The sequence below is a fragment of the Tripterygium wilfordii genome, chromosome 4, assembly GCF_013401445.1.
Source record: "Tripterygium wilfordii isolate XIE 37 chromosome 4, ASM1340144v1, whole genome shotgun sequence".
In the NCBI taxonomy this organism is placed as follows: Eukaryota; Viridiplantae; Streptophyta; class Magnoliopsida; order Celastrales; family Celastraceae; genus Tripterygium; species Tripterygium wilfordii.
In genome coordinates, this window is record NC_052235.1 from 7977698 (window position 1) to 7997673 (window position 19976).

Consider the following 19976-nt stretch of genomic DNA (forward strand, 5'->3'; position numbering starts at 1 on the left):
TACTTTCAAGACTGATATGGTAGAAGGTGGAATTGAGACAATTTCATCCTCATATATCATTGCTCCTTGTCTAAATTTAATCTTGCTAGTGGCTGTTGCTTTGCTTGGAAGCAAATTAAATAATATGAGAATTTGTTTTCTATTTGAGTTCCCAATTGAGAAACTGGTGCTAATATCCCTGCACCTTGAACAACACTATTTCTATCATACAGATAATTTGTGTGACCACACCCAAACACTAACGGGGCATTTGGTTGGCATTTTGAGAAGGAAGTAAGCGAGCCAAGGGTGAGAATCACTTATTCGGTTGAGTTTGGGAGGGTGGAATCTCAAACTCATCCCACCCTCATTCCCTCCTTATGGAGATTAGTCAAGCTCACTAAAATGGTGAGATTGGCTAATCTTCACAAGGGAGAATGAGTTTGATATTCAAAAGACTATTATACTCCTTATTAAGAAGTAAATCACAACCATTAAATTAATTCATTCTTCTTTTTATGTACAAAAAATTGGGTAGTATGAAAATTGTATAATTAAAATTGCTCACTCTTCATTTCATACCAAACATGGTAATGTTCATCTCACACTCATCTCATACTCACCTCACACTCCCTCAAGCTCGCCTCACACTCATTGGATTAGCAACCAAATGTCTCGTAAATGAAGATGTTCATCATCCCCAGAATTTAAATAGAATGTCTCACTACTCAATGTTCCCCAAGTGTTTGACCCGTCTAAGTAACCGTATTCAAATGGACATTGGTCTAAGTAACTAGAGGTTGTATTATCCAAATCCCTGCAAGCTTCTGCATCATATAAAATTCTTGCTTGTGGCAATTACGACACGGGAAGCATTGTATCCATATCAAGTCGCTTGCCGTGTCTAGCTACAAAGGCAAATACAACAATTGATGGAGAACCAATATATCATATATATATATATATATATATAAATCTTCATGACAAAATCTCCACCATTTGGAAGAACCATAGACAAACCTTTTTTTTTTCATTGATATGCATAAATGAATGAAAAAATTAACTCGATTATATATAAGAACACAGAGCTGCGTTCCTAACGAGTTTAGATTGAGTGATGGAATGGTTATAGAACGGAAATAATGGCGGATTGTAATAAATGATATCGAAGCTAAAATTGTTTTATTTTCCTTCAACTATAGAGATTGGATTGATACGTTGAACAAAATATTAATAATAATGGCGAATTGTTCAAACATTCTTCGTTATCATTTTCAAATCATATATATAGAAAAATTCTAAAATGTATTGTGTAATTTACAAGGAATTAAATCAATTATCTCTAATAAACTTTAACCAAAGAGAATTAAAAGATGTTTACGTTGGATAAGTATACTGTTACACCATCACAATGGATATAAATGGAGTATATTTTAAGTATTTGAAATGTTACTTTTTTGATAAGTTAAACGCTACATGCGCACAATGGATGAAAAATGACACTTGAAAGCTTAACAAAAAATTTGTTCATGCTACATCTTTAGAGCGTTTATAAATTGATGAATAGTGAAGAAGGATGATAAAAAGGAAAAGAGATGATGGAAAGAAAGAGAAATGATGAAAAGGAAGATAGAGAAAATGAGTATGAAGTATTGAAATGTTGAGAAAATAGAGAAAATGAATAAAGAGTGTTGATGAATAGTGTATATTATGAGATTCACTCATTCAATTAAATTGTATCACCTAGAAGAGAAAATGATTTTGAAGTATTGTATATTTTTTTTTTTACCACTGTGATGCTCTAATAGAATGCGTCGTAGATGTCATAAAAGATGAAATTGCTCGAATCTTTCCCTTTCCCAACCCGGCTCGATTACCCGATGCTCGGAGATGGACGTTCTTGTTTCTGCATAGCACTCGCGATTGGAGGAGACGGAGATGGAGATGGAGATGGAGATGGAGATGAGGGCGAGCGAAGACACAGAGATGGGACGAGACATAACCCCACCACTCCCTCCCATAGCATACTCTCTCCACAACTCCTTCCTTCTCTCTCACTGTTCCTCCTGCTTCTCGCCCCTCTCCTCCTCCCTCCGATACCCTCCTCTTCTCCCTAACCCTTCCTCCACCCACCATGTCTTCTACTGCTCTCCACAATGCTCCTCTTCCGACTCCCCTCTCCACTTCTCCACCGCCGAATTCCACCTCCTCCACTCCCCTTCCATCCCCGACGACGACTCCGCCGACCTCCGCGTAGCCCTCCGCCTCCTCCTCTCCCTCCCCGACTCAGCAACACAAATTGATCGAGTCGCCGGCTTGTTGACTAACCGCCACAAACTTTCCTCCTCCGGGAACACCGAGATTTTGACCAGAATTCGTGATGGAGCGAGGGAAATGGCTGCCGCTAGACGGGCTCGATGTGGCGTGACTGAGGACGATGAAGACGATGTCGTTTTGGAGGAGGCCGCGCTCTGCTTGGTTATTACGAATGCTGTGGAGGTGCAGGATGCTGATGGGCGGGCCATAGGAATTTCTGTGTATGACACGGCGTTCTCTTGGATAAATCACAACTGTTCTCCCAATGCTTGTTACCGGTTTCTCCTCAATTTTACCAATACTGAATCCTCTTCTTCGGGGGAGTCTGTGCTTCGTATTGTTCCAGCTGCCAATCAAGTAAAGACAAAATAAATTGCTCCATTTTTGTGTTTAGTGGAAGTACTTCCTGTGGATTTATTAGAATTTGATGCAGGGTGATACAAGTGTCTGTACCCATAATCAATCGAAAAAAGGTTATTGTTTTATTTTGAACCACCTACTCCCCTTATGTGAATTTTCTTTATCCTCTTTGTGGTTTTTCTTCATAATTGTGTTCCCATATGCAGGCTGCAAGAATTATGGTCCGAAAATCATTGTTAGAAGCATTAGGAGGATTAAGAAAGGCGAGGAGGTGACTATTGCATACACTGACTTGTTGCAACCCAAGGTATTTACATTTTCCTTTTTATACGATTTATTCTACTATATCCTGTCGAATTTATAGAAACACTATGCGAGCATGAGTTATGTGATTACTGGATGATTGCATGGTGAACTTTGCAACTGTGTACAATGATTTATAAATGAGTTACAAGTTCATCTGCTGCTGTTGTTAACCATTAATGATGCATTAGTGTACTTTCCCATAAGATAATGTCAAGTTGTTGTTCTTTAACCTTAGAATCATTTATCTAACTGTGCTGGCAACAACATGTGATTGCATATCATCATATAGGAATCTCTACATATATGCCTACTTACCATACGTTGATTGCTAATACAAGCATTCTGTAATCACATTCCTCAACTAGTAAAGTGTTCTAATCACGGGCATGAGATGATCAGTTCACTTATTTTTTGTAGCTGAAGCACTTTATCACCACCGTTTCTAATATTGCTGCCATATATTTTAGTATGATGTCAAATATTAAAGTTCCCTTATGACGTTATAGACATAATGTAAATGCCCCTGAGGTATTGAGGAAATAGCCATTAATATTTCACTCAGCATGCTCTGTTATGGTCCTTTTTGAGGTTCATTTGTTGCGAACTACTCATTTTTCAGGTATGTTAAGATGATGGCATTTCCTTGCTTCTAACCCTGATTAAAAAAATATATTTTTTGCCATTTCAAATTTGTATTCACATCCAACCATTTAGTTCTCCAGGCAGTGAGGCAATCAGAATTGTGGTCAAAGTATCAGTTTATTTGTTGCTGTAAGCGATGTGATGCATCACCTCCAACCTATGTTGATCTGAGGTTGCAGGTAATAGTTTTACAAACCAAAGTTTATAATATGCCTATCTAAACTCCTAAATTTCTGAAAGACTTAAAGAGCTTGTTGTAGAAATTCTTGACCTGCAAAGTTTTTCTTTCCTAACTTTTTACTTCGGCTCTTTCTAATTTTCCTGTACACTCTAGGTAATATAGAGTTAGAAGCACTTCACCACATGCTTTGTTCTTTTCTTCAATTCCACTTTTGCATTCTGTCTGTGATTGTACCTGTCCTAGAATTTGGTGTCTTAAGCCACTTTGCACCCTCTTTGTACTCCCATATTCTTTTGCATGATTAAAATTTTGAGCGGGCATAACTTGTACTTTCGGACATCCAAGACAGCATTTTTCTTCTGTTGTTTGCTCTGTTTCCTGATGCTACCATTTTTCACTGTTTACTTGTTTTTCAAGGTAAAATTGTAATCTGGTATTTTTGAATATTTGTAGTGCTTTAGTAATTTAGTCTTGCATAGAATTTTCTAGCATCTAGAAGTTTTATATATACTCTTCATATCCTAATTACTTATTGAGTCTCAATTGATTTGTTCCCAATATGATGTACTTATCTGATCAAATATTTGCATAAAGCCTAGAAATACACATTTGACTAAGGTTATTGACAATGAAATACCACGTATTTAGTTTGTTTAGAAGCATGCATGAATAGAGTGCTTTATTCTCTTTTCTTTCTTGCTTTCTTCAATAACCTAGGTGTCTCTTCAAAGTTACCCTGTAAGCTATCAGCCATCTGAGAAACCTCAAACCTTGTTGAAATCCAAGTAGTTACTGTTTTATCTTTCTTCAAATGATTGAAACCCTAATTTCAATACAATTTCCATGAACCCATGCAGCCAATTGAATTAAACACAAATCCTATTATGTATGTTGTCTGATTGGTTTCAGAGGCAGTGTGCCATGGATTTTGAGATCTAATCCTTCAGATTCTACATGTGCCAATTTTTGTATCGTAGCCCAAATCCCTATTTTCTAAAATTTACTAAAAGCTCATGTCCTGCGTTATTTCTCTTTTTTCTCTAAATCATTTTCTGTTTCTTGTCCATTTCTTTATCATGCTTGAGGTCAAAAAGTAAATCATCAAGTTAAATAATCATTACATTTTTTACTTTTTACATTTAATGATGCTGATCAAATGATGTCAAATCCCTCTTTTTCCTCAGAAAATAGAAAATTCTCACTTACCCTCTGATTAGGGGATCGGGGTGGCTGCTCTTTTAATCCAATGGTATATACGCCAAACATGAAGTTTCAATTGACGGTTCTGATAACTCCCGAATTAAAATACAAATTTCGTCTTTCTTCTTCTATACTTTTCTCAAGATCTGAACATAGTGGTGAAAGGGATTCTGGGCTGATCTGTTCTTGTCCATTTTCTTGATCAAAATCTCTTACCTTTCTTCTTCTAAATCAAAATCTCTTGCATTTCTTCTTCTATAGTTCCCTCAAGATCTGAACAAGTGGCGAAAAGGGAATGAACAAGCACAGAGTGAAGTTGGGGGTTTCAATTTTAACTCTAATTGGCTGCACTACTTGCTCTTTCCATGCCCATTTCTTCTGGTACGAGTTCAAGAAGATTCATTTCACTTTGATGAGTTACAATTGTTTGTTTTGTTAAGAATCAATTATGAGTAAAATCAACCAGACTAAATCTTAAGAATACTATTGTTGTTTCAAGGGAGGTTTTTCGAAGTACTGATAGGAGCGAGACCAGAGCCTTTGTGGAGGCTGCTTGGATAGATTGGACTTCTCTACGCATTGGAGCCAGTTTTCGCTGTAATCTTTGAGGTAATAAGTTCCTCCGTCTTGTCATCGGATGAGAGGGATGCACGTGAGAATGGCAAGGCTAGAGTCAACAAAATAGGGATTAGTGTTGAGGTGGCAATACTTTTGGCCTTTAGATTATATGAATGGTTTAGATTAAAACAAGAGCAGCGGACCCCAATTCCTGATTAGGAAGGTCACATTAAGGAAGTCACTTATTATGTTGGAGTTGGAATAATGATGCTTTTCCTCCAAAATCCTTTTGACATTTAACATACCAGACAGAATCATCTCTGTTTCTCGCTTAGAAATAACAGAGCTTTCAATCTCTCACTAAACATACTGGTTTAAAATTATTTTTCTAAAACGACCTTCCTCAAATTCTCATCTCTGGCCTCAAACTAAGATGACTCATGCCCATCATATGCACTCACACAAAAATTATTTAATCAGACAAGTAGAATCATGTATATTTCCACGTACGTGTTTTCTTGTGTATGTTTGGTGTGAAGGTGGCCAAAAAAAGAGCTGTGTGATATCTGTAAATTGTCTATGTTTTACTGCTATGAAACAATATTGTGTATTTAGAATGGACATTGACACTGGCTTCTTTATCAGGAAATTTTTGTTTCCAAACTGGACTCTTCAATCTTAGGCTGCTGTGTTTATATCGAGAAGGCAACTGATAATTTAACCGATTATATAGAGCAAGTTGTTAATGATTATCTATCAGTTGGTGATCCTGAATCTTGCTGCAAGAGGCTTGAGAACGTTCTTAATCAAGGATTTTTTTATGAGCAGTTAGAAACCAGGAAAGAAAATTCCCCATTGAATTTCAATGTCAGGTTGCATCCTCTGCACCATCTCTCTCTTAGCAGCATATACATGACACTAGCTTCTGCATATAAAATCCGTGCTAGTGACTTGTATGCTCTCCATACAGAATTGGATAAACGTCTGCGCAAAGCTTTTGCCATGATCAGGACTAGTGCAGCATACTCATTGTTGCTTGCTGGTGCAACTCACCATCTATATTGCTTCGACTCTTCTCTGATTGCGTCAGTGGCAAATTTCTGGACCAGTGCCGGGGAGTCCCTGGTAAATCTTGCTAGAAGCTCACTGTGGGATTTGTTTGAAACTTCAGAGTTGCCGATTTCAGATGTTTCTTCTGTTGTGAAACATGGGTGCCCTAAATGCTCTTTGGTGAACACATTTGATGCCAATTTATCTCATATTCAAGCATTGCTTGCAGATTTTGAAAACATATGTAACAAGTTTCTTGATTGCATCACCAATCTCACCCAAAAAGTTTGGAGTTTTCTTATTCGGGGTTGTCATTATTTGAATGTTGTCAAAGATCCCATTGATTTCAGCTGGCTTGAATCTTCTAATGCCCTGGACATGGAGGCTTGGTTAGGTGGTAGTATTGGCACTGATGAAAGCAGTTGCATGATGGTTGAAGCACTGTGTCATGATCATCAAAGGAGGAACATCTTTCTGCTTGGTGTTCATTGCTTATTGTATGGTGGGTTTTTAGTAAGTGTATGTTATGGCCAGCATTCTCATTTGATTCATCACATTAGTACTGTTTTGTGCCCTGTGGAGCATGTCATCGAATGAATGATTTCATGAAACAAAGTGTTTTCTTCTCTCCCTCGTGGTTGCAGGGCTTGATGGTGACTTCTTACTTCTTAGAGTTGCAGTATCAATTATTTAGTTCAATCACAAATTTTATTGACTGTGTCCAATTTGGTTCTCGGATGTTCAAACGATTTAAATTGCAAATCCAAAGTTGAAAATTGTTTTAATATGTACACTTGTACATATTTTCAGACTACTTAAAGAGTCAAACTGCTAATGCGAAATGAAAATCAATTAAGGAATATACTCGAATAGTCAGAAATATGGTCATGTGTACATATCGAAACAATTTTTAATTTTTTGGTTCTCAAGTTGTATTAGATGACTGAGTTGAAAATTGACATCTCTTTCGAAAACCAAAAGTTACATTACCCCAAATAGGTTTTGAAGTTATCTACTTAGGCCTTGTTGAGGGTTGGAAATTGGATTTTCAAATTATAAATATTCATAAGTAGCAGTCTCGGACATTCCTAGGTCTTTTTTTTTCGTTTTTTCCTGGTTAAAGAATCAAGATTGACAGTGAAACCCAACATAAAACTATCATGGCTTTCATTGATTCAAAACTAAGGACACTTGCAATGGTGCAAGTGTTAATGTCCCCAACAAAATTAATCCTAGATCCCACCTCTATTACACAAAAAGTCAAGTCAAACACGTATTCTAATACAGTCACATCAGCAAAACACATTTTTCAATACAGCCACATCAGCAAAACATAAATTTCTATACACTTTCTCTTACCACCCGATATGGAGGCCAATAACATTTCATTCCTTCATATTATCCACAACAAAACTACACCAAATACCAATACATCCACATCAGCAAAACACTTCTCCCAATACAGTCACTTAAGCAAAACGCGTTTTACAACATAGCCACATCGGTAAAAGACAACATTTTTATTGGCCCAATAACACTTTACCATTGCAAGTGCCATACAAAGTATAATGATTAAGGATCCACTCTATAAATTGCAATAATTGTGAAAATCCAATAGTATATTTTTCTTCGTCTTTGCTAAAAATGCCACACAGTTAATAAGAAGAAGAGAAGATAGTAAATTAAAATTATTCCTATGATTATGTGTCCTTATATGTCTAACTAAAATATCCTTTGTTATTGAAAACAATAAAAGCTAAGATTGATAGATAAGTCCAATAATTAAGTTTTGTTCAAGTGAATATCTGGGGATGGACTAGAATTATTTAGTTCAGTTTTGAATCAGTCTCCTTTATGGATCTATTTAGGCCAGTTTAGGGTTTTAAACTAGGTTTTTAAATTAGAAAGATTCATCCCACTTCTTATTTTTAAACCTGTTCATTGTTAAAAATGTCAACTGAAAGCAACTGACTCCTCATGTTTGCTAAAAATGTCAAACAGTAGATGAGAAGATAGCATATGATTGGGAAGCAAATTAATCATTCCCACTAGTGATTGAAAATGTCAAACAGTAGATGAGAAGATAGCATGATTGGGAAGCAAATTAATCATTCCCACCAGTGATTGTATATGTCGATGCGATTTTCTGAACGATTTTACTCTTCTACACATGAAGCTAAGGAATGACGTGGATGGCGAACCTCGATATCCACAAAGACAAATATGGGCGGCCCTTCGTGGTCTAGGACACTCCGACGCTCAAGTCACGATTTTTCTATAGATTGAATCAAGCGTTCTAAGTCGTAAATCTTAATGCGTATCTCGTATTAAATTAGAAGGCGTTGAAAGCACGTTTATTGGGATGTTCTTATCCCGGTTGTTGAATATGTTGAGATGAGATGTTGATTTGATCTCGTCGTTGAAATTGTTGCAATATGAGGATTTATCTTCATTTGATTTTCTGGTTTGAATTTGAATCCTCCCTAAATCCCTAAATCAATGCTAGGAAATTCCTCTATGAAGACTCCTCTCCTCTGTTCTTCGCATGTGATGCTGATTAGGCATGAAATTTTCATCCAATCTAGATTATATCCTCTCTAAAATATATATTTTGTGCTTGGAAACAATAAAGCTAAACTCGATAGCTAAGTCCAATAAATAAAGTTTTATTTAGTCAAAATAATAATAAAAAGTGGGTTGAGTAGTGTAAAGTGTTCAAGACTTCAAGGGAATATCTTGGCCTGGGGGATAGACTATTATAGAATATCCCGTTTGCCGACAGTTGGTTGGAAGACATGAATACAGGGTCCCACTTGTATCACCGTCCAATATCTCTTGAGTGCTTATCTCAACCACAACTTTATAGGTTTATCTGTTAATCGTTACTTATTATTTTTTCTAAAAAAAAAAAAGGATGAGGGTTACAATCAAGAATGGGCCACAAATGCCCTTTAAAATTATGTTAAGTCATGGTTTAAAATATTTTGTTAAATTATAGTTTAAAATGTGTTATTAATACTTTGAGTGCTCATCATTTTAGAATGTAATAAATTTTGAAAAAAAAATCCTAAAACTTAGATCTTAAACTGTTTTTAGTAACCGAGAATGACACCATACAAACTTATCCTTTTGACATCCAAATACCAGCCTAAACTCGGGTCATCGGACCTGTGAACACATAAATTTCCCACTTGACGACTGGATAAGTTGGATCAAAACTCAGCACTTCGCCGTAAAAGTATTGATACCAATGAGAAACGATCTCAAAACTTATCGAGTTCATATGGTTTGGCTGTAAAGAGATTCACCAATTAAACTATCATCCAAAATCTACACCCCAAACTCTAAAATCTAAAACCTAAATTCTAAATTCTAAACCCTAAACACTAAATCTGAATTCCTCAACTCTAATATATATATATATATATATATATATATATATATATATAAATATATATATAATAATTCTCCTATGTGAACCAAAAGTGTGAACTAACTTTGTGAACTTCAAATCTAATGGTTGTAATAAAACAAAACAAAACAAAAGTGGGGATCATGAATTTTTTGTGAGTCTCATCACATTTATGATTGAAAAGTAGATTCACAAAGTTGGTTCACACTTTTGGTTCACATAGACAAATTATTCTATATATATATATATATATATATATGTATATATATAATCCCCACTATCATATCATGAGTGGTGTTAGGTTGTATTTCTATATCTTGAAGGAGTTGATAAATTTATTTAGGACACATTGCACGTTATTGAATGATAAAGGACCATGATACATGTCTTGATCATACGTGTTTGCTATTTAACAGGTCAATCCCGGCTCTTTCTACTAAAAAACTAAAACGTGACAGCCACACACACACCAAGACTAAGGAAAAAAGTATTGTTAATAGAGTGACCGGAGATGATGGGATGACATGTTCTTGTAAATCGAATAGAATCCTCACATCTTTTCGATGTGAATTTCCTAAGCCAATGGCAAATTTATTGTTTTGCAAACAATAAATTTGATTTTTGGATAATTAACATGCATGTCATGAATTTAATTAAACCGTATAATTAATTTAACTCACCTATAAAACACGCAATTGGTTCCCTTTACCCAAGACTCCATGTGAGTGTAATAATTAGTGATGTTTAATACCTTCAAGTCCCCTAACAAACAGCTACTTTAAAAGTAAAGGTAAGAGATTGGTAGATGAGGTCAACAATATGCAATTATATAGATTTTTCTTACATAAAATTCCTAAATGTTAATTACTCCAACCTAAACTCAGGTTGTCAGCCCGTACCCATATCATAGCCACAACCATAACTATTAGACTCCTATAACACCTCAACTATCAAAGTTCATGGTATTTTATATACATAACTTTACAATTATACACTTAATTATTAAAATAAAACAAGATAAATACCAAAAATAGATAAATACAAATAACAATCTTATCATTTTCATTAATTTGTTGTTAATCATTATTTTTTTTTATTATGAATAGAAAAAGTGAGAGATCAAACTTATCAGGTATTATTAATTATCTTAGTTTACCACCAACCTTACCTCATCACTTATAAATAGTCCTCCTACTCCTCCAAGTAGTACATCACCAACACACCAATTAAAACAAAAGCAACAAAATCACAACCACAACCATGGCTGAGGAGAAGCACCACCACCATCTCTTCCACCACAACAAGGATGAGGAGAAACCAATAGAGACGGACGTTTACTCTGAGGCTACATACACTACTACTCAGCCTGCAGAGACGGGCGTTTACTCTGAGGCTGCATACACTACTCAGGCTAATCCTGAAGTTGACTATGAGAAGGAGAAGAAACACCATAAGCACAAGGAGCACCTCGGCGAGCTTGGGGCTGCTGCCGCGGGTGCCTATGCCTTGGTAATTTCTTCATATATAGTTATTTTATGGGATGTTTTATTCTATAGTATATATTTTTTTGGTGACAAGGGAACCAACGAAAGCACAGTTCATTGGCCATAAATCACATGGGTTGGTTAAGTTCTGGACTGAAACTTGGTACCAAAATAACACCAAATCGCGTCAGACACGCATATGCGCTAACAAATTCAAATATATACTGTATATATGACTTATGCTTATTTTGATAGGATGATATAATTATGTAATCATTGGTTTGTGGGTTTGATTTGATTTTTCAGTATGAGAAGCATGAGGCAAAGAAGGATCCAGAGCATGCTCACAGGCACAAGATAGAAGAGGAGGTAGCAGCAGCAGCAGCAGTTGGTGCTGGTGGGTTTGTGTTCCATGAGCATCATGAGAAGAAAGAAACCAAGAAAGAAGAAGAAGAGGCTCATGGCAAGAAGCACCACCATCTCTTTTAGTTTAATTAATATATAATTACCACCTTAATCCTAAATAATATTGTCTAGATCTGCTGCCACAGCAGATTACGACTGCTTCTTAGTTTGAAAACCAAACCAAACCTTCCTCGGTTCAGTTTGCTTCTTACCCTATATCTGTGTGGGGGTGTTATCTGCCTTTTTCTTCTATGTATGCAATATATATCTATATATCAATGTGTTCATTATAAGGTGTGAAAATTGCTATTTATTTTTGTAAATCGTGATTTCATTTCATTGACATGGATCTATCTTCGCTTAATTAACATAATTTTATTTTATGATAACATCATGATATGAAGAAATTGCCAGAGGAAAATCCAAGACCGTTACTCTTAAACCAAAAGCTCATGTGAGTGTAATAATTAATGAAGGTTAATACCTTCAAGTTCTAACAAAACAGCTACTACAAAAGTAAGAGACAATATATATAGATTTTCTTATACATAAAATTCATATATGTTAATTATGATTTATATAATTTACAGGTTCTTACGTGGGCTCATGAATTTATACGGATTTATACAGTGTATAATAGTGGTTGAGGGTTTTCATGTAAAAATGATTAAAATTCTTAGATAGCTAAATCTATATATATATATATATATATATATATATATATAGTTCCAAAAACAAAAAATTATCAGTGAAGGAAGATTTTCTCTATGAAAAGATTTAAAAAAATAGATTTTTCTCTATAACTATTAGACTCCTATAGCAGCACCTCAACTATCAAAATTCAAAATTCATGGCATTTGATATACATGACTTTAACTGTCAAAATATTTAGATAATTATAAAAATTATCTCAATAAGAGAAGAGAAAGAGGGTGTATATATACATTGTAATTATTAAAATAAAACAAGATAAATACTAAAAATAGATAAATACAAATAACAAATCTTATCATTTTCATTAATTTGTTGTTAACCAAATGGCATGTGGCCCATCAGTTTGGTTAAAGACATATAGCCCATTAGTTTGGTAGCCCATGAAGTCCAACAAGTTTATTCCATTGATTTAATCAATGAAATAATTTTATTTTCACTCTTTTATCATATAATTCATCGTCCAAAATTTATTATTTTCATATAGATTATATTTTTTTAAAGCACAGTCTAGAATTCATTGTTTTAATTATGAATTCATTTGTTTTTGAAATTCCATTGAAAAAAACAATGGAATGAAGAAATTTCATTGAATATAACAATGGAATTAAGATTTACCTAATAAAACTCATTGACAATGGATTTTGTTAGAAAGAGTTTTATGTCCTGATTCTGAATATGTAATTTTTTTTAAATCTAACATGTATTTTGAGAGTTAAAACGTTTTAAAATTTCGTTTAAGAAACTTGTGCTCCCATGACCTACCTGGCACTACTGTATTATTTATTACCAATAGAAAAATTGGGATCAATTCTTATCATGTATTATTAATTATCTTAATTATCATCCTATTATAAAATCATGAAAAAAAAATTAAAACTTATGAATGAAAGCCTTCCCAAGAAGTAATGCCCCCAGTTGCCGAGCAGTTTACCACCACCCTCACCTCATCACTTATATAAATACTCCCCCTATTCCTCCAACTAGTACATCGTCATTCACCAACTCAACAAAAACAACAAAAGCACCACCACCGCCATGGCTGAGGAGAAGCACCACCGCCACCTCTTCCACCACAAGGACGAGGGGAAACCTATAGAGACGGGCATTTACTCTGAAGCTGGATACACTACCCAGGCTAATCCTGAAGTTGACTATGAGAAGGAGAAGAAACACCATAAGCACAAGGAGCACCTCGGCGAGCTTGGGGCTGCCGCCGCCGGTGCCTATGCCTTGGTAATTTATTCATAGTTATTTTATGGGATTTTGAATGCCGGTGACTATGCCTTGGTAATTTCTTCATAGCTATTTTTTGGGATTTTTAATTCAATAGTATTTTTTTTGGGTGACGAGGGATCCAACGAAAACCCAGTCCACCAGATTCTACCCAATGGTAAACCTATTGGCCACATGTAATACCTGCAAAGCACATGGATGGGTCGGTTGTTAAGTTCGACTCGCGTCACACACACATGCGCTAAGAGCTTCAAATATATATTGTATATATGACTTATGCTTATTTTGATATGATGATATGATTATATAACAATTGAGTTGTGCGTTTGATTTGATTTTTCAGTATGAGAAGCATGAGGCAAAGAAGGATCCAGAGCATGCTCACAGGCACAAGATAGAAGAGGAGGTAGCAGCAGCAGTAGCAGTTGGTGCAGGTGGGTTTGTGTTCCATGAGCATCATGAGAAGAAAAAAACCAAGAAAGAAGAAGAAGAGGCTCATGGCAAGAAGCATCACCATCTCTTTTAGTTTAATTAATATATAATTACCACCCTAATCTTAATTAAATAATATTGTCTCTGTGTGTGTGGGTGTTATCTGCTTTTTCTTCTATGAATTGCAATATCTATAAATATCAATATGTTCATTATAAGACGTGAAAGTGCTATTTGTTTTTATAACTCGTGATTTCATTGACATGGATATATCTTTGCTTAATTAACACTTTATTTTATGATAAGATCATAATATGAAGAAATTGCCAGAGGAAAATCTAAGTTAGATGAGAATCACAAGAAGACCATGAAAACCGTTACTCTTAAAACCATTTTAGCACAAGGGTTGAACGTGTGAACATTAGATGACTGAGTTGAAAATTGACATCTCTTTCGATAACCAAAAGTTGCATTACCCCAAATCCCAAATCGGTCTAGAAGTTATCTCTTTATTTTTTTTTGGAAAGATCCATAGGTCACACACACGCTAAGTCATGCTCGAGGGACATGAAGGCCACCACAGCGGATGAAAACTACCCAAATCCCAACCCCTGGTGAGAATGGAATTCTAGACCTCAAGGTCCTGGGCAGGCAACCTGACCAATCAGGCTATTTCCCATTCTCTAGAAGTTATCTACTTAGGCCTTGTTGAGGGTTGGAAATTGGGTTTTCAAATTATAAATATTCATAAGTAGCAAACTCGGACATTCCTAGGTTATTTTTTTTCGTTTTTTCCTGGTTAAAGAATCAAGATTGATAGTGAAACCCAACATACAACTATCATGGCTTTCATTGAGTCAAAACTAATACAAAGTATAATGATCAAGGATCCACTCTATAAATTGCAATAATTGTGAAAATCCAATAGTATATTTTTCTTCATCTTTGCTAAAAATGCCACACTCTTAATAAGAACAAGAGAAGATAGAAAATTAAAATTATTCCTATGATTATGTGTCCTTATATGTCTAACTAAAATATCCTTCGTTATTGAAAACAATAAAAGCTGCAAGTGAGTCATTAGTTGAACGGCAATCATATTACATGTAAAGGATCATCCACCCATTAGATCGTTGGATTCGAATCCCCCCTCCCCCAAACCCCTATTTCAAAAAGAAAACAATAAAAGCTAAGATTGATAGATAAGTCTAATAATTAAGTTTTGTTCAAGTGAATATCTGGGGGATGGACTAGAATTATTTAGTTCAGTTTTGAATCAGTCTCCTTTATGGATCTATTTAGGCCAGTTTAGGGTTTTAAATTAGGTTTTTAAATTAGAAAGATTCATCCCTAGTAAACTCCGCCACTTCTTATTTTTAAACTTGTTCATTGTTAAAAAATTAAGATTACCATGACTAAATATCCACTCAATAAACTGAAAGCAACTAACTCCTCATGTTTGTTAAAAATGTCAATCAGTAGATGAGAAGATAGCATATGATTGGGAAGCAAATTAATCATTCCCACTAGTGATTGTATATGTCGATGTGATTTTCTGAACGATTTTACTCTTCTACACATGAAGCTAAGGAATGACGTGGATGGCGAACCTCGATATCCACAAAGACAAATCTGGGCGGCCATTCGTGGCCTGGAACACTCCGACGCTCAAGTCACGATTTTTCTAGAGATTGAATCAAGAGTTCTAAATCGTATATCTTAATGCATATCCTGTATCAAGTTGGAAGGCGTTGAAAGCCCATTTATTGGGATGTTCTTATCCCGGTTGTCGAATATGTTGAGATGAGATGTTGATTTGATCTCGTCGTTGAAATTGTTACAATATGAGGATTTATCTCCATTTGATTTTCTGATTTGAATTTGAATCCTCCATGAATTGATACTAGGAAATTCCTTTGTTAAGTCTCCTATCCTCTCTTTTTCACATGTGATGCTGATTAGGCATGAAGTTTTCATCCAATCCAGAGTATATCCTCTCTAAAATATATATTTTGTGCTTGGAAACAATAAAGCTAAACTTGATAGCTAAGTCCAATAAATAAAGTTCTATTTAGTCAAAATAATAATAAAAAGTGTTCAAGACTACGAGTGATTATCTTGGCCTTGGGGGATATACTATTATTAGAATATACCGTTTGCCGACAGTTGGTTGGAAGACATGAATGCAGGGTCCCCACTTGTATCACCGTCCAATATCTCTCGAGTGGTCATCTCAACCACAATTTTATAGGTTTATCTGTTAATCGTTACTTATTATTTTCCTAAAAAAAAAAAGGATGACGGTTACAATCAAGAATGGGTCACAAATACCCTTTAAAATTATGTTAAATCATGGTTTAAAATATTTTGTTAAATTATAGTTTAAAATGTGTTGTTAATACTTTGAGTGCTCATCATTTTAGAATGTAATAAATTTTGAAAAAAAAAAAAAACCCTAAAACTCAAATCCTAAACTGTTTTTGATAACCGAAAATGACACAATACAAGTTTATCCTTTGGATATCCAAATACCAGTCTAAACTCGGATCGTCGGACCTGTGAACACATAAATTTCTCACCTGAATACTGGATAAATTGGGTCAAAAAGGTATTGATACCAGTGAGAAACGAACTCAAAACTTATCGAGTCCATATAGTTTGGTCGTAGAGAGATTCACCAGTTAGACTATCATCCAAAAATCTACACACAAAACTCTAAAACCTAAATTCTAAATTCTAAACCCTAAACATTAAATCCAAATTCCTAAACTCTAATTTATATATATATGATTTAATATGATCCCCGGTATCATATCATGAGAGGTATTAGGTTGGATTTCTATATATTGAAGGAGTTGATAATTTTATTTAGGACACATTGCACGTACGTTATATGAATGATAAAGAACCATGATACATGTCTTGATCATGCTATTTAACAGGTCATTCCATCTCTCTACTAAAAAACGAAAACGTGACAGCCACACACACACCATATATATATATATATATAACAATTGTCCTTATGTATATATATTTTGATTCATCAATTCGGTGACACGTGACAAACCTGGAATCACAATATTGCCGATCGTCAACTTCATACTACTGTTCATAAGATGAGTCATGAGGATGTCGTAAATTACAACCCCACTTACACTAACAATATTGTCTACTTTGAATTATTAGTTCTCGTGGATACTGCGAGCCCGCTCAGCTTTATTCTTCCTTGGGTCATCTCACTCAATGATACTTAGACTAAGGAAAAAATGTATTGTTAATAGAGTGGCCGGAGAGGATGGGAGGACTTGTTCTTGTAAATCGAATAGGATTCTCACATCTTTTCGATGTCGATTTCCTAAGACGATGGCAAATTTATTGTTTGACAAACAATAAATTTGATTTTTGGATAATTAACATGCATGTCATGAATTTAATTATACCGTATAATTAATTTAGCTCACCTATAAAACACGCAATTGGTTCCCTTTTACCCAAAACTCCATGTGAGTGTAATAATTAATGACCCTTAATACCTTCAAGGTCTAACAAACAGCTTACTACAAAAGTAAAGGTGAGAGATTGGTAGATGAGGTCAACAATATGCAATCATATAGATTTTTCCTACATAAAATTCATAAATGTTAATTACTCCAACCTAAACTTAGGCTGTCAGTTCGCACCCATATAACTAAGTCATGGTGACAACTATAACTATTAGACTCCTATAACACCTCAACTATCAAAGCTCATGGTATTTGATATACATAACTTTAATTGTCAAAATAATTAGATAATTATAAAAATTAATTATCTCAATAAGAGGAGAGAAAGAGGGCGAATATATATAATTATACATTGTAATTATTAAAATAAAACAAGATAAATACAAATAACAATCTTATCATTTTCATTAATTTGTTGTTAACCGTTATTTTTTTTTATTATGAATAGAAAAGGTGAGAGATCAAACTTATGAAGGTATTATTAATTATCTTAGTTTACCACCACCCTTGCCTCATCACTTATAAATAGTCCTCCTACTCCTCCAAGTTGTACATCTCCAACATACCAATTAAAACAAAAACCACCACCACAACCATGGCTGAGGAGAAGCACCACCACCATCTCTTCCACCACAAGAAGGACGAGGAGAAACCTATAGAGACGGGCGTTTATTCTGAGGCTACATACAGTACTACTCAGCCTGCAGAGACGGGTGTTTACTCTGAGGCTGCATACACTACTCAGGCTAATCCTGAAGTTGACTATGAGAAGAAGACGGGTGTTTACTCTGAGGCTGCATACACTACTCAGGCTAATCCTGAAGTTGACTATGAGAAGGAGAAGGGTGTTTACTCTGAGGCTGCATACACTACTCAGGCTGATCCTGAAGTTGACTATGAGAAGGAGAAGAAACACCATAAGCACAAGGAGCACCTCGGCGAGCTTGGGGTTGCTGCCGCGGGTGCCTATGCCTTGGTAATTTCTTCATATATAGTTATTTTATGGGATTTTTTATTCAATAGTATATATTTTTTTGGTGACAAGGGAACCAACGAAAGCACAGTTCATTGGCCATAAATCACATGGGTATGTTAAGTCCTGGACTGAAACTCGGTACGAAAATAACACCAAAATCGCATCAGACACGCATCTGCGCTAACGACTTCAAATATATACTGTATATATGACTTATGCTTATTTTGAGAGGATGATATAATTATGTAATAATTGGTTTGTGGGTTTGATTTGATTTTTCAGTATGAGAAGCATGAGGCAAAGAAGGATCCAGAGCATGCTCACAGGCACAAGATAGAAGAGGAGGTAGCAGCAGCAGCAGCAGTTGGTGCTGGTGGGTTTGTGTTCCATGAGCATCATGAGAAGAAAGAAACCAAGAAAGAAGAAGAAGAGGCTCATGGCAAGAAGCACCACCATCTCTTTTAGTTTAATTAATATATAATTACCACCTTAATCCTAAATAATATTGTCTAGATCTGCTGCCACAGCAGATTACGACTGCTTCTTAGTTTGAAAACCAAACCAAACCTTCCTCGGTTCAGTTTGCTTCTTACCCTATATCTGTGTGGGGGTGTTATCTGCTTTTTTCTTCTATGTATGCAATATAGATCTATATATCAATGTGTTCATTATAAGGTGTGAAAATTGCTATTTATTTTTGTAAATCGTGATTTCATTTCATGGACATGGATCTATCTTCGCTTAATTAACATAATTTTATTTTATGATAAGATCATGATATGAAGAAATTGCCAGAGGAAAATCTAAGTTAGATGAGAATCACATGAAATCCGTTACACTTAAAACCATTTTGCTCATCAAAATGTAGGCCCAATCATCGATTTTGGATGGAAAGCACAAGGGCTAAGGTCCAGTCAGCCATTAATTTACAATATTGGAATAATAAGGGAATCAATCTTGTAGAGGGATAAAACCTCTTAACCTCATGGTACAAAGTCAACAGACCAATAGAATCTGAACATATGTCACCCAAAAAAAGTGGGAGAAATTATAGCAATCCCATTATTTACAAATGAGATCTGCCAAGGTCGATCTGCGCATTAAAGGGAAGAGGTAACACAAGGTATAGGATGATTTTTTATTACACAAATACTTACTGTTGGATCTTATTTCTGATTTCCTACCTTTGATTGAAATATTCGAGCTTCGAGGTCCATATTGT

The 19976-nt window shown here is 35.1% G+C and overlaps 4 protein-coding genes across 9 annotated transcripts; all 4 read left to right on the forward strand.

Moving 5' to 3' along the window:
* Positions 1-1812: 1812 nt before the first annotated feature.
* Positions 1813-7301, forward strand: LOC119997388 (protein SET DOMAIN GROUP 41). 3 transcript variants are annotated; one of them, XM_038844360.1, is made up of 6 exons: positions 1813-2652; positions 2729-2768; positions 2862-2962; positions 3684-3782; positions 5246-5365; positions 6188-7301. In XM_038844360.1, exons 1-6 carry the CDS (start codon positions 1918-1920, stop codon positions 7187-7189), a joined length of 2097 nt encoding a protein of 698 aa, XP_038700288.1. In that variant the 5' UTR covers positions 1813-1917; the 3' UTR covers positions 7190-7301. The 3 variants fall into 3 exon arrangements, with proteins under 3 accessions (XP_038700288.1, XP_038700290.1, XP_038700289.1); XM_038844361.1 differs by lacking the exon at positions 5246-5365 and having other exon boundaries at positions 1814-2652; XM_038844362.1 differs by lacking the exons at positions 3684-3782; positions 5246-5365.
* A 3913-nt stretch (positions 7302-11214) lies between these two features.
* On the forward strand, positions 11215-12216 carry LOC119996401 (abscisic stress-ripening protein 5-like). 2 transcript variants are annotated; one of them, XM_038843019.1, is made up of 3 exons: positions 11217-11348; positions 11397-11513; positions 11795-12216. In XM_038843019.1, the coding sequence occupies exons 1-3, from the start codon at positions 11265-11267 to the stop codon at positions 11975-11977; spliced, it is 384 nt and encodes a 127-aa protein (XP_038698947.1). In that variant the 5' UTR covers positions 11217-11264; the 3' UTR covers positions 11978-12216. The 2 variants fall into 2 exon arrangements, with proteins under 2 accessions (XP_038698946.1, XP_038698947.1); XM_038843018.1 differs by having other exon boundaries at positions 11215-11513.
* A 1368-nt stretch (positions 12217-13584) lies between these two features.
* LOC119996402 (abscisic stress-ripening protein 5-like) lies at positions 13585-14492 on the forward strand. The gene is made up of 2 exons (XM_038843020.1): positions 13585-13840; positions 14184-14492. Exons 1-2 carry the CDS (start codon positions 13643-13645, stop codon positions 14364-14366), a joined length of 381 nt encoding a protein of 126 aa, XP_038698948.1. The 5' UTR covers positions 13585-13642; the 3' UTR covers positions 14367-14492.
* A 3824-nt stretch (positions 14493-18316) lies between these two features.
* LOC119996512 (abscisic stress-ripening protein 5-like) lies at positions 18317-19446 on the forward strand. Of its 3 annotated transcripts, none has more exons than XM_038843176.1 (3): positions 18317-18616; positions 18683-18754; positions 19037-19446. In XM_038843176.1, exons 1-3 carry the CDS (start codon positions 18374-18376, stop codon positions 19217-19219), a joined length of 498 nt encoding a protein of 165 aa, XP_038699104.1. In that variant the 5' UTR covers positions 18317-18373; the 3' UTR covers positions 19220-19446. The 3 variants fall into 3 exon arrangements, with proteins under 3 accessions (XP_038699104.1, XP_038699105.1, XP_038699103.1); XM_038843177.1 differs by having other exon boundaries at positions 18317-18505; positions 18572-18754; XM_038843175.1 differs by having other exon boundaries at positions 18318-18754.
* Positions 19447-19976: the final 530 nt, after the last annotated feature.

Excerpts from the sequence above, each read along its gene's own strand:
- LOC119996402 (XM_038843020.1), top strand. The coding sequence starts at position 13,643 with ATGGCTGAGGAGAAGCACCACCGCCACCTCTTCCACCACAAGGACGAG. Across the intron at positions 13,841-14,183 it reads CCGCCGGTGCCTATGCCTTG|TATGAGAAGCATGAGGCAAA; the intron begins GTAATTTATTCA and ends TTGATTTTTCAG.
- LOC119996401 (XM_038843018.1), top strand. The coding sequence starts at position 11,265 with ATGGCTGAGGAGAAGCACCACCACCATCTCTTCCACCACAACAAGGAT. Across the intron at positions 11,514-11,794 it reads CCGCGGGTGCCTATGCCTTG|TATGAGAAGCATGAGGCAAA; the intron begins GTAATTTCTTCA and ends TTGATTTTTCAG.
- LOC119997388 (XM_038844360.1), top strand. The coding sequence starts at position 1,918 with ATGGAGATGGAGATGGAGATGGAGATGAGGGCGAGCGAAGACACAGAG. Across the intron at positions 2,769-2,861 it reads CCATAATCAATCGAAAAAAG|GCTGCAAGAATTATGGTCCG; the intron begins GTTATTGTTTTA and ends TCCCATATGCAG. Across the intron at positions 5,366-6,187 it reads TTCCATGCCCATTTCTTCTG|GAAATTTTTGTTTCCAAACT; the intron begins GTACGAGTTCAA and ends CTTCTTTATCAG.
- LOC119996512 (XM_038843175.1), top strand. The coding sequence starts at position 18,374 with ATGGCTGAGGAGAAGCACCACCACCATCTCTTCCACCACAAGAAGGAC. Across the intron at positions 18,755-19,036 it reads CCGCGGGTGCCTATGCCTTG|TATGAGAAGCATGAGGCAAA; the intron begins GTAATTTCTTCA and ends TTGATTTTTCAG.